General features: G+C 60.4%; 1 protein-coding gene across 1 annotated transcript; it reads left to right on the top strand.

Annotated features, from left to right (window-relative positions):
- Positions 1-1,247: 1,247 nt before the first annotated feature.
- Positions 1,248-6,284, top strand: LOC136132597 (RIMS-binding protein 3C-like). Its single transcript, XM_065889491.1, has one exon. It carries the CDS (start codon positions 1,248-1,250, stop codon positions 6,282-6,284), a length of 5,037 nt encoding a protein of 1,678 aa, XP_065745563.1.
- The last annotated feature ends 6,736 nt before the right edge of the window (positions 6,285-13,020 follow it).

Here is a 13,020-nt window from a genome sequence, read left to right as displayed (position 1 = left end):
GCAGCTCGAAAAGCTTAAGGACTATTTGCTTCCAAAGTCCCACCAGCCCTAAGCATCCGATACACTGCCCCTTGGAAAGCCATGGAAAGTTCTCTGGCCTTGCTGTATCCAGGGAGGTGGTGTGGGGACCCAGCAGGGCCCATACAGGCCTTTGGCTTTACTTTTTGGGAAAGCAGGTAGCCCCAGGCACTCCTGAGCCTGACCAAAGGGCAGGTTGGGCCCTCATGGTGGCCCCATCCTTCACCTCCCTCCCTGCCTCTCCAACTGGCCGTCCCAGTCTCCGGGTTCCACTTGACCCTCTTATCCTTCTGCAGATATGAAATGTAGAGCTCCCCACTGAGAGAAAGACTGGGTAGGGGTCCTCCCACCTGCGACCCTGAGATTGACCAGATGGCATCAGAGTGCCCAAGGAATCTGGAGGTATAATTTTGCAGGTTTGAATTCCAACTTAGCTACTTCTGGGCCATGTGACTGTGGGTAGGCCCTTATCTCTCTGAGCGTCCTTGCGGGAGGATTGTGAAAATGAACCAAGAAATCACAGGCTAGGGCTATGGTCCTCAAAGGAACACTTGTCCCCTGTCTTGGCTGGCACCATGCCCAGGTCATGGACTTGAGACTTCTCTGTAAAATGGGTATAGGAGGTTTAAACAGATAATGCACGCAAGTCCTTGGAAGGGGTCCTTGGATGGGTAGGCACAGTGGAGATGCAGGAGCCAGATGCCCCCTCCTCTGGGTGAGCCCAGGGCACACCCCCAAGTTTGGGCATTTCCTGTTGCAGTTTCCAGCCACCACACCACCTGAATCCATTGGTGATCTTGAGCCAAACACTGAGCCCCCTTTCTCTGTGCCCAGAGAAGCAGCTCAGGCTTCCCACGGGTTCCTTGGCCTGAAAGGGATTGTCCAGTGCCTGGAAGAGGGCCGGGGTGGGTCGTAAGGGATATGGTGCCAGGATCAGGGAGAGGCCTGGGGCCAGCGAGACTCGTGGGCATCCTGGGAAGGACAGGGGCTGTGTCTAGCCTGGGTGTCTAGAGCCCAGCGCCAACATAGGCAGCCGGGAGAGGAGCACGGGCTAGCCGCACCCACTGCAGAGGTGGGAGAACGCGCCCAGAGGCGGAAGGGGCGCGCGGGAACCCTCAGGGAGCCCGGAAGGGGCGCGCGGGACAGTTGGCCGCGGCCAGGGCAGCGGCCGTTGGCGAGCGGCGGCCTGGGCCAAGCGAGGTCAGGCGTCTTGCCCGGCCGCGACCACCATGACCAAGGACTCGCCCAGCCCTTCTGGCGGCGGCCGCGTGACACCCAAGAAGCCGGCTACTCCGGGCCCGGCGGCGGCGGCGGCGCTGGAGGAGCAGAGGCGTGAGCTGGAGAAGCTGCGGGCCGAGCTGGAGGCGGAGCGGGCGCGCGGGCGGGAGGAGCGGCGGCGCTTCGCTGCCCAAGCGCGGCAGCAGCGGGAGGAGGCCGAGCAGGAACGGCAACAGCTGGTTGATCACCTGCGCTCCAAGTGGGAGGCGCAGCGCAGCCGGGAGCTGCGGCAGCTGCAGGAGGAGGTACTGCGGGAGCGCGAAGCCGAGATCCGGCAGCTGCTGCGCTGGAAGGAGGCCGAGATGCGACAGCTGCAGCAGCTGCTGCACCGCGAGCGCGATGGCGTGGTGCGCGAGGCCCGGGAGCTGCAGCGCCAGCTGGCAGAGGAGCTGATGAACCGCGGCTACTGCGGCCGTGCGGGGGCGCCCAAAGAAGCCGCAGCGCAGTGCCGCTGTCGCCTGCAGGAAGTGCTGGCGCAGCTCCGCTGGGAAACGGACGGAGAGCAGGCCTCGCGCATCCGCCACCTGCAGGCGGCACTCGACGTGGAGCGCCAGCTCTTCCTCAAGTACATTCTGGAACACTTCCGCTGGCACCCCTCCTTGTCCGGCACCCCCGACCCCCAGACCGCGCATTCTTCAGAAGAGCCACCCCCTGAGGCCGCCGCCAAGTCCTCATATCGACTAGAACCCCTTGACGGCCTGAGCGCGGGCGCCCGCGCGCGCTCCCGCTCCCTCGACCGGGTGCCCGCGGCGTGCTCCAACTCCCCGGACAGCGTGCTCCCCGCGCGCGCCAGCTCCCTCGATTCCTTGGCACCAGCGCGTTCCCTCTCGCTCGACAGCACCCTGAGTCTCCCCAAGGCCCCCGAATCCTCCTCTCCAGACGCCTCCATCCCGGGGTCCCTGAGTCCCCCGCCGCCAGTATCGGAGCGCAGGAGACCTAGCGACCCGCGAGGAGGGGAAGAGTCCGGGAGTCAGCCCTGCGAAGCCCTGAACCCCCTGCCGCCGGGCCCGGACTACAGCGAGCTGCTGAAGCAGAACTTGGAGCTGTCCGAGGCGCTGCAGGTCCTGGCGCGCCGCTGCTCCGGCCTGCGCGAAGAGAACCTGCAGCTGCGGCGCGCGGGCTTCTCCGACAAGGCGGACAAGAAGGTGAAGCGGCTCAAGGTGAAGCACGCCGAGCTGACCGGCCTCGCGCGGCGCCTGGAGGACCGGGCCCGCAAGCTGCAGGAGACCAACCAGCGTGCTGTGAGCGCGCCTGTGCCCGGCGAGAGCCGCGCGGGCCTGGAGCTGTGCCAGGCCTTCGCCCGCCAGCGTGCGCGGGACTTGTCGGAGCAGGCTAGCGTGCTGCTGGACAAGGACAAGCAGATCGAAGAGCTGCGGCAGGAGTGCCACCTACTGCAGGCGCGCATCGCCTCGGGCCTCAGCAGCGCCCCGCTCGCTGCGGGGGGCGCCGCCTGCGCCCAGTGGCTCAACGTCAGCGACCTGGACCGGCTGCAACGCGAGTCCCAGCGGGAGGTGCTGCGCCTGCAGAGGCAGTTGACCCTGCAGCAGGCCACCAGCAGCGCCCGGGCGGAGGCGGGCGGCCAGAGCGCACCATGCGAGGAGGCGCGGAGCCAAGTACAGGCACTGGAGCGCGAGCTGAGCGCGCAGCGGCGAGAGTGCGCGGAGCTGGGCGCGCAGGCGGCGGCGGCGCGGCGACGCGGCGAGAAGGCCGAGGCGAGGCTGCAGGCGGCGCTCCGCGAAGGCGCCTGGCTGGCGAAGGAGAACGCGCGGCTGCAGGCCCAGGCCGACTGGACGGGAAAGGTGGCGGCCGAGAACAAAGACGTGCGCGGGCAGCTGGGCCTCGCGTGCCGGGAGCGCAACGCCGCCGGCTTGCTGGCGGGGCAGCTGTTGCAGCAGGCGGCACGAGGGCAGGACAGGCAGCAACAGCTGCTGCACGACCAGCAGAAGGCCCTGTGTGATCTCCAGACGGCCTGGGAGGAGATGCGGGCACTGCAGTGTCAGCCTGGTCACCCTCCCCAGGAACCCCGCGAGGCCCCGCCAGCCCCGGAGTCCCAAGTGAGAAGCAGTGGAAGAACCAAGTTGCAGCTAGGGCCTGAGGACCAAGCATTGTCTCAGCCTAGCAGAGCCAAACAGGAGAAGGAAGACTCCCTGCTGGAGATCCCAGTTGCCCTCGGGGAGGCAACCAGTGCCCCCAAAGTGCCAGACAGAGTCCCAATCAGCCGACCTCTGGACTCCAGGTCCCAGGCCAAGAAAACCAGCTCCCAGTCAAACTCCTCCTCTGAGGTGGAGTCCATGTGGGCCCCTGTGCCATCCTGCCCTACTCTGGACGTGGACACAGCCAGCGAGGTGGAGGATCTGGAGCCCTATAGCGTGTCCTCAACCCTGGAAGTGGGGGGTTCGGAGGCCCCCACCACGCCCAAGCTCAAGATCTTTCTGGCTCGGTATAGCTACAACCCATTTGAAGGGCCCAACAAGCACCCCGAGAGCGAACTGCTGCTCACTGCTGGGGATTACGTGTATGTCTTTGGGGACATGGATGAGGACGGCTTCTACAAAGGGGAGCTTGAGGACGGCCGGCAGGGGCTGGTGCAGTCCAACCTGGTGGAGCAGATTTCAGATAGTGACATCCTGGGCTGCCTGCCCCATGAGTTCCCTGACCTTGGCCCCACTCGACTCCAGGCTGGGCAGGGCAAAGCTTCGAAGGAAGACACTGGTCACAGCTTAGTACCTGGGAAAGCCCAGGGGACAGTGGACAAGGGGCCACACGCGACAACGGTGAGGGTGGGCTCCAAGACCGAAGTGGCAATAGAAATCTCAGATGCCAAGATGGAAGGTCGCCGGCTGGGCTCTCAGCAGAGCATGGGCAAGTGGGGCTTCTCCAGACCTCTTCTGGGGACCAACAGTGTCTTTTGTGTGGCCCCTATGCAACTTTACCTGAAGAGTGTTGCAGCCACGTCGGCCGAGATCACCTGGGTTGGCAGCAGCCACCCCCACATGGTGTACCTGGATGACCTGGAGTGTGCCCTGACCCTAGCGGGCGTGAGCTGCTACACCTTCCACCACCTGCATCCCGGCACGAGGTACCAGGTGAGGGTGGAGGTGCACCCACCGTGGGACTCGCTGCCGGAGCGCTGGGAAACAATGTCCTCAACCATCACCTTCAACACACCCTTGGCGGGCCCCCCTGACCCTCCACTGGACGTGCTGGTGGAGCGCCATGCCTCACCGGGCCTCCTGGTGGTCAGCTGGCTCCCCGTGACCATCGACTCAGCTGGGTCCTCCAACGGAGTCCAGGTCACTGGCTATGCTGTGTATGCCGATGGACTCAAGGTGGCAGAGGTGGCCGATGCCACCGCCGGGAGCATCCTGTTGGAATTTTCCCAGCTCCAGCTGCCACCGATGTGCCAGAATATCTCAGTGAGAACCATGTCGTTCTGTGGAGAATCCGTGGATTCGGTGCCGGCTCAGATCCCTCGCAACTGCGTCACCTGTCTCCGATTGCCAGCGATGTCTCCCTTTAGCTGCACCTGTGGGGACCCGTCCACTGGCAGAATGACCTTCCCCATCTGCCCTCAGAGGCTGGTGCTGACTCCCCCGAGGGCCAAGGCCAGTCCCCACAGCCCCGGAAGCTGCGGGGAGCCCCAGGCCAAGTTTCTAGAAGCATTCCCTGAAGAACCCCCAAGGAGGCAGTCCCTGAAGCCCAGACTGAGTTCAGACGGAGAATTTCCAAGTGCAGGGTCAGACAGCCAAGCCCAGAGGCCCACAGAGGCCCGGGAGCTCTCCAGAAAGGACCAGCTCTTCCAGAAGAGTCCCCGGAGCCACAGGCCACCTCTGCCCCGGGGCCAGTCTCGGGGGGAAGAGAACCAGTACCGGCACGTGGGCACCAGCCAAAGCCCTGCTGCAGGAGTCATCTGTCGGTCCCCTGAGTGTGGACCCAGGAAAGAGCCGTGTCAGGAGAAGGCTGCCCTTGAGAAGGTCCTCAGACAAAAGCAAAATGCCCCAGCATTCACCCCTCCCCAGCTGGGCACCAGCCAGCGATACGTGTCTGACTTCTGTGACATTCTGCAGGAGGAGGCAGGGCGCTTCGGTCTATGGGGCAGAGAGGGGCGAGAGCAGAGGAAGGAGCTCAGGAGACAGAGCAGGCCAGGTCAGGCTCTGGGGGGCAAGAGAGAGGGCTGGTTCCAGGAGCCCAGCTTGGCGCTGTGTCCCGCTCCATCCAGCAGGGTCATCAGGATGTCCAGGGGTGGCGACCCATCGCTGGGAATGAGGGTAGACCCTCCAGCCAAGCTCTTTGTGGCCCTCTCTGATTACATCCCCCTGGTGATGTCTGCCACCCCCGAGGCTGCAGAGGAAGAGCTGACCTTCTGGAAAGGGCAGTTGCTGAGAGTGTGGGGCTCTCAGGACACCCACGGCTTCTATCGTGGCGAACACGATGGGCAAGTGGGCAACGTCCCCAGGCACCTGGTGGACAAGGTGGACACGGGCACGGAGTGGACTGGTGGGAGGTGGCATTTGCTGGGGCAAGGGTACCTGCCCTCCATGGCCCACCTCGATGACTTTGGGGGGCTTGGAGGCCCCCAGGGCTCCTTCCCCCTGCCGCAGGGGAGCCCCAGAAGACCTTCACTGTGGACTCCAAAGACCATGGTGGCGGCTCTGGACTATGACCCCAGGGATGGGCCGGCAGGGGGCCTGGTGAAGGGCAAGATGTCACTGAGGGTGGGGGATGTGGTCACTGTCTATGGGCCTGCGGATGACAAGGGATTCTACTACGGGGAGTCGGGTGGCCACAGAAGCCTGGTCTCAGTCCACCTGCTGGATCACATGTCCCTGCAGGGAGAGCGAGTGCAGCTCCCCGCTGGGGTGGTGGCCTCTAGCCACCTGCGCCCCACATGCGGACCCCACCACCAAGCCCTCCTCACTTTGTGCACAGCGCCTGCTCCATGCACCAATGCTCGGAACACTCGGCCATCCCAGTCCTCCTGGCCTTGAGGGCAGCAGGGCTTAGGTCTGAATGGACCTGTTTCCAGAAGAAAGCAGAGCAAGTAGCCCCCAAGAGGCTGACAGGCTGGTAACCAGCAGGTTTTGGGAGAAGTGCCTTTTTCTGCTCCATCATCAGTATGCGTTTTCTTTAGGAGTTTAGCCTTACTCACCCATTGCCTTGTATGAAAGTCTCAAGAAAAGCCTGCCTCTTAAATAAAAAAAAAAAAAGCCATCAGAATGTTATTTTTTCTATCTTTTGTTCAACTCCTCATTAAAATGTTCATAGAAAAAAAGAAAAAGGATGTTTTAGAAGTGAAAGCACAACCAAGGAACCAAGCCCGCCTCTCCTCCCTCTCTGCAGACATGTTTCCCTGGCTGGGGGGGTGGGGGGGAGGGTGCGAACCCTTTAGGGAGGCTCAGGTCAGCGTCGGCTGGCAGGGCTGCGGAGGGCCCAACGAAGAGCCAGGGCTGAGAAGCAGGGCCCCACAAGGTGTCCCTGCAGGCGGACTGGGGTCAGCCCTTTGTGGAGGGTGGGGTCAGCGCATCCCAGCTGGGGGTCCCCCTCTGTATCTTTCCCTAGCGCTTCTCACTTCTGAGGGCCTCCCTGGGAGGGCGTGTCCACATTCACCCCATTTACAGAAGAGTCACTGAGACTCAGAGGGTCCCCTTGTCTCAGGTCACAGGGCTGCCATGCTGCTTCCTCCCATGGTCCTCTGGGGGCTCCCACTCCAGAAGGTGGGGACCGAGGGTGGTCTTCATTCTTCTCTGCTTCTATTTGATGCTCCACCTTTCCCCATGTCCCCACTGCTATCAGAGAAAGGGCACCACCTTCCCTGGGGGCAAGGGGAACTGATTGGAAGCATCCGGCCAGAAGGATTGGAGCTAAGGGCAGGTTCTCTGGGGAGTTGGTGAATCGGGTCCAGAAGTTTCCACTGTGCTGCCCCCTGGGCTGAGGTGGGAACAAGGAGGGGCAGGCCCAGGGGATGCCTCAACCCAACCTGCCTTATCCTCAGAGAACACAGGAACCAGCGTGGAGGCCATGTGGTGCATGCACATACTCACCACTTGTGAGCAGAAGCTTCAGGTCTCAGCCTGGAAGGAAACTGTCCACTGAGGGCCACGACCACCCCCTCTCCTGCACAACCACCTGGCTTTCCAGTGAGAAGGCTGGCACAGAGTCTCCTCGGCTGGCTGGAGGGGCAACCCAGACCGGGTCACAATTTCTTTTTTTTTTTTAATTTGGATGAAATATACATACCATCAAATTTACCATCTCAACCATTTTTAAGTGTACGGTTCCGTAGTGCTAAGTACATTCTCAGTGTTGTGCAACCCATCTCCAGAATGTCTTTTCATCTTGCAAAACTGAAACTCTACACCCATTACACGATAGCTTCCCACCCCCTCCCTCAGCCCCCGGTAACCTCTAATCTACTTTCTGTCTGTACGAATTTGACTACTCCAGGGAGGTCACGTAAGTGGACTTGCACAGTAAATTGTCTTTTGGTGTCTGACTTATTTCACTGAGCATAATGTCCTCAAGTTTCATCCATGTTGTAGCAGGTGTCACAGTTTTGTTCCTTCTTAAGGCTGAATCATATTCCATTGTATAGATGGACCACATTTTGTTTATCCATTCATACATCGGGGTTGCTTCCACTTTTTTGGGCCCTTGTGAATCATACTGCTGTGAACACCGGTGTGCAAACATCTCTCAGCTTTCACAATCTTTGAAATCATCAGATCTTTGCGAGCTCACAACCCAGAATAGAACCTGAGGCCCATGAGGAACAAGAAAGCTGTTTTTGTAAGAGAGAACTACCCAGCCCCTCCCGGGGCCTGGGCTCAGGTTGGAGGGCTCAGTGGGCTTCCCACAGTCTGAGGGGGGGGGGCACAAGTATGGTCCCCACATACTGGAAGAGCAACGACAATTTAGCAAGAGGATAGAAACTTAATCCAGCACTTTCAAAATTAAACACAGTAGCTGTCATTCCATGGGAAACACAAATGTAACCCAAGGAGAATTATGCTAGCCATATTGTCCCATCAGTATTTTTTTTTTTTTTTTTTTTTTTTTTTTGCGGTACGCGGGCCTCTCACTGTTGTGGCCTCTCTCGTTGTGGAGCACAGGCTCCGGACGCGCAGGCTCACTGGCCATGGCTCATGGGCCCAGCCTCTCCGCGGCATGTGGGATCCTCCCAGACCAGGGCACGAACCCCCGTCCCCTGCATCGGCAGGCGGACTCCCAACCACTGTGCCACCAGGGAAGCCCGTCCCATCAGTTTTTACTTAACCTCCTCTCCTGACCATTGGCCAGCATCTCTCACCTTTTTTCCGATAGCTGCAAAGTAGTCTGTGTCATGGCCAGGAAGTGGCACCCCACCCCTCCCTCCTGCCCCCACCCTGCCTGTTTTTCTCCGTTGCCCTTATCCACACCTGGTATGTCACCTGTGGTTTTTCTACTGTCCGTGTTCCATCCCTGCAGTCACCCCACCCCAGCTGGAATGTAAGCCCCACAAAGGCAGGGAGCTCTTTGGCTTGTTCATTGCCCGGCAGATAGCAGATCCTCAATAAATACGCTTTCTCTAGTTGCGGAGAGCGGGGGCTACTCTTCGTTGCAGTGAGCCGGCTTCTCATTGCAGTGGCTTCTCTTGCTGCGGAGCACGGGCTCCAGGTGCGCGGGCTTCAGTAGTTGTGGCTCTCGGGCTTAGTTGCTCTGCGGCACGTGGGATCTTCCCGGACCAGGGCTCGAACCTGTGTCCCCTGCATTGGCAGGCAGATTCTTAACCACCGCGCAACCAGGGAAGCCCAGAGCTAGCAATTTTTGATCATCCTCTGTGTGTGGCTCCTGTGCAGGGCTCTGGGGGTTCACATCACGTACTGGGCCTCCCCATCCCCTGGAATAGAGTCAGACATGGACCCTGGGAAGCAGAGGAAGGCTGTGATTCTGATCGCGGGCACTGGGGCAGGTGAGGAGGGGGTCATCCTAGGCGGAGGGAACAGCAAAGGCTCCGACTCATGGGAATAATGAGCGATTGGACATTTGGGGAAACTCAGGGAGCAGTGACACGGGCTGGCGGGGAGGGGATGGGGACAGGTGCCCTCCTGCTGGCGAGGGCCCCCTCTCCTGGAAGGGTTTCAGTCAGTCCCCGGGCGCTTTCTCACGCCGCCACCAGGGGGCAGCCTGCGCGCACCGAGGGCTGCTCCGCAGGGGCCGCGCCCCTGGGTCAGGGCAGCAGGAAAAGTCTCTGACCCTGTAAGGCTTGGGATTCAGGCCCCGCCCAGCCCTGTTCTCTCCCTGCCCTCTCCCCAGAGCACCCTGGGGGGTCCCCCATGTACCCACAGAAGCCATCCTTCCTCCATCCTTGGGGAGACTGGCCAACCCCAGTGTCCCCGAGGCCACAGGAAGTGTCAGTGAATGAGCAAAGAAACGCAGGGCTTGGCAGGCTGGGGGAGGCCACTGAGCAGCCACCTGGGTCTGAGCCCTAGCCTGCCAGTGGACAGCTGGGAGGCCTCTCTGAGCCTCAGTTTCCTCATCTGTGGCAGGGCTGGGGCAGGAGGGTTGATTTGAGCAGGTCATATGTACCGAGCACGTGGCCCAGAGTCAGGACCCAAAGGAAGACCAAAGAAGCTGGTGAGGGCACCGGTGATGGGGGTGTGGGTCGGTCGCAGGGCAGATGGTTCTGGGCCCACCTCTCTTCCCCCTGGGGCCCTGAGGTCCTGAAGGCTTTGAGCAGGGGCAGGGGGAGGCCACACAGGTGCAGCCAGGTGAGCAGCTGAAGAAGAGCAGATGCCTGACCCCGGCCCCTCCCGACTGACCAGACGACCTGGAGGCCCAAAGCCTGTTCAGGCCTGCCCAGGAAGGGATGGGGGATGGAAGCTCAGCTGGCCAGAGGGCAGAGGGAGCTATGGAGTGGGCAAATGGGCAGTATCCGGAGAGTCCGGAGAGTTCTGGAGCGAGGGTCACTGAGCCTGTTCTGGTGCCAGCCACTTCTGCCTGGGGGCCTCTGGCCAGGGCCCAGCACCTCGCCAGCCCTCCTCCCAGTCATTTCTCATCAGGGACCTCATGTCCCATTCTCGCTCCCCACAATGTTGGTCTGATTTACCCCCCTTCACCGACAAGTAGACAAGAGCTGCACCCACAAACCAGCCTGAAGATGGCCGTGTGGCTCCTCCAGCCCTTCCAGAAGCTCACCTGTTGTGGGGAACCCCATCCTGCTGGGGGCCCCTGGGGCCAGCCCATCCGTCCCTCTCTTCCTCTCAGTGACTGCCCTCTGTCAATGTGCATATTCAAAACATCATGTTAGGGTGGGAGGGAGGGAGACGCAAGAGGGAAGAGATAAGGGGATATATGTATATGTATAGCTGATTCACTTTGTTATAAAGCAGAAACTAACACACCATTGTAAAGCAATTATACTCCAATAAAGGTGCTAAAAAAACAAAAAGTTGATATCCAAAACGTCAATTCTGACTTCTCAAGAAAATATTAAATTATTATGTTCAGAATAATTTAAAAAAACCCATAATGTTAACTGATCAATTCCAGAGTCCTTATATGAAATCTGTATTCATATGAGCAACACAGCATGGAGGTCACAACATAAAAAGCTCAGAGACACCTCCCGAGGCCCATTTGAAGCTCATCTCACCTTTTGGTCAACACCCTGTCTCCCTGTCTCACCCCCTGGAGGTCGGATTTGGAAGCAGGGTTGGGGCTGGCGGGGAGTCAGGGGTTCCACCTAAGGCAGATCCCACTAGCCAACTCAGGTCTTGTGAAACCGACGATATCGCCAGGTGAGGCTGGCTCCAGATCCTGGGCACAGAGGGTTCCTGGGGCTGTGGTGACACCAGGGACACCCCAGCCAGTCCCACAGGAACGGACGCATGGCAGACCCCACCAGTTTGTCCCAGTTCCGTTGGCTGGGGGGGGTCTGTCATGGGTCTGTTCTGGGACCCATGAACAGAACAGAGGCTCCCCCTCTCTCAAAAGCCCTGGCCTCTGATACCTGGCTACGGGCCCCAGTGTGCTCTGGGCCCTCAGGGAAATTCCCTTTCATCCTCCGGTAACTGACCACCTGATGCGCTGTGCTTGCTTGGCTGGACGTCCAGGACACTGACCTCAGCCTGAGGGACCCCATGGGCCACATCCCTTTGGTCAGGGTGCTTTGGTCAGAGGGGGCTCACCTGGAGGCTTGGACCCTCCTGCTCAGTTTCCTCTCTCCTAAAATGGGCCTTCCAGCTGCCTGGCCCCTTCAGCCAGCTCACTCCGGATGTCCTTCACAAGTGCCCTCCATTGCGTCTTGGGGCCATCTCCCCACACCTTCCCCATCCCACCTACCCCCACTGGATTCAGCTGCCCCTCCCAGGTGCATGGACAGCCTCCAGGCACAGTCCCCATGGCCTGGAATTACTCATTAACTCTGCTGCTTCCCCTATCAGACTGGGTCCTCCTCGAGCCCTCCATGCAGGCATCCCGACCTGGCGACAAGGCGTGGAGCAGACATCAAACTGGACGCTGCCTTAAGAAAGGGTTGGCCTGGGGCTCCTGGTGGCTGCACTTCCCAATGAGAACTGGCCTGTATGGAGCCCTCACCAAGTGCCTCAGCTTATGTATGCTTGAGGCCACCTTATCCAGGGGGTATAATTATTTCCCGTTTTTTACAGATGGAGAAACTCGGGCTCAGAGATGGGAGGTCATTCATCAAGGTCATTCAGCATGTTGGTGGCAGATCAGGGGGTCTGAGCCCAGGTGTGTCCCTTTGCCCCTTGCCCTTATCTATCTGGAGGATTCCTTCCCCCAGCCTGGGGGCAGGCCTGAGTCTAGGGAGGAGGCCAGAGGGAGGGATAGTCAGGAATTCAAATTGGCTGAGCTGGTGGGGGAGGGCGGGAGTGCCTGGGAGTGGCCAGTAGTTAGGGCTTGGGCAACAGGGCCCTCTGTGTGCGGGATGCTGGGGGAGGGGGGGCAGCAGGGCAGGTACAGACTCTGCTGAGTCAGAGACGCCCCAGGGTCTCCAGGGGGAGGCGTCTGGCAGGTGGCTGGGGCTGGGGCCAGTGAAGGCACCTCAGGGTGGTGGGCCAAGGGGTAGAATTGGGCTCTGAGGCCCCACCCCAGGATCATCGGGATTTAAGGAGAAAGAGGCCTCCGAGAGGGCAGGGGGCCACATATTTCCAGATGGAGGGAGTGGTCAGCCCCACAAGGTCAGGCAAGATAAGGGCTGTTGGGCCCAGCCTCCCTCGTGACTGTGACCAGAGCCTGCTGCCCCAGCCCAGGGGCTTCCTGGTGTACAGGCCACGAGGGTGCTGGCCCCTCCCCTACTGCACAGGAAGCCCCACTAGGTCCTGGTGAGGGAGGAGGCTCCCCAAAGAAAACTGCAAAGCTGGAATTTGGAAATTCCAAGCGCTCCCCGCCCTGTGCAGCCTTGGTCCACCACCATCCCTCTGGTGACCCAGCAGAGTCCCCAGGACACTGCCCACAGCTGGGATTCAGGAGGGGCCTACCTTCTCCACTCCTGCCCCCTCCTCCTTCTGCCCACCTCTTACCCCTCCTCGGTTGGAGGCTCTGCTGGGCTTCTGCCTGGCCACCCAAGCCAAGTGAGTAGACACTGCTATCAGCGCCATTTCACAGGTGGGAAAACTAAGGCTGATGGATATCAGTTCTAGGGCAGCCAGCTGGTCAGTGGCACGGCCAGGATTTGGATCCTGGTCCAACTGCCTCCCCATGAGCTTCCCCCAGAAACAGACC

The sequence above is a fragment of the Phocoena phocoena genome, chromosome 13 (genome assembly GCF_963924675.1).
Source record: "Phocoena phocoena chromosome 13, mPhoPho1.1, whole genome shotgun sequence".
Taxonomy (NCBI): Eukaryota; Metazoa; Chordata; class Mammalia; order Artiodactyla; family Phocoenidae; genus Phocoena; species Phocoena phocoena.
The sequence above is the reverse complement of the archived record's forward strand: the minus strand, read 5'-3'. Positions and strand labels throughout refer to the sequence as shown.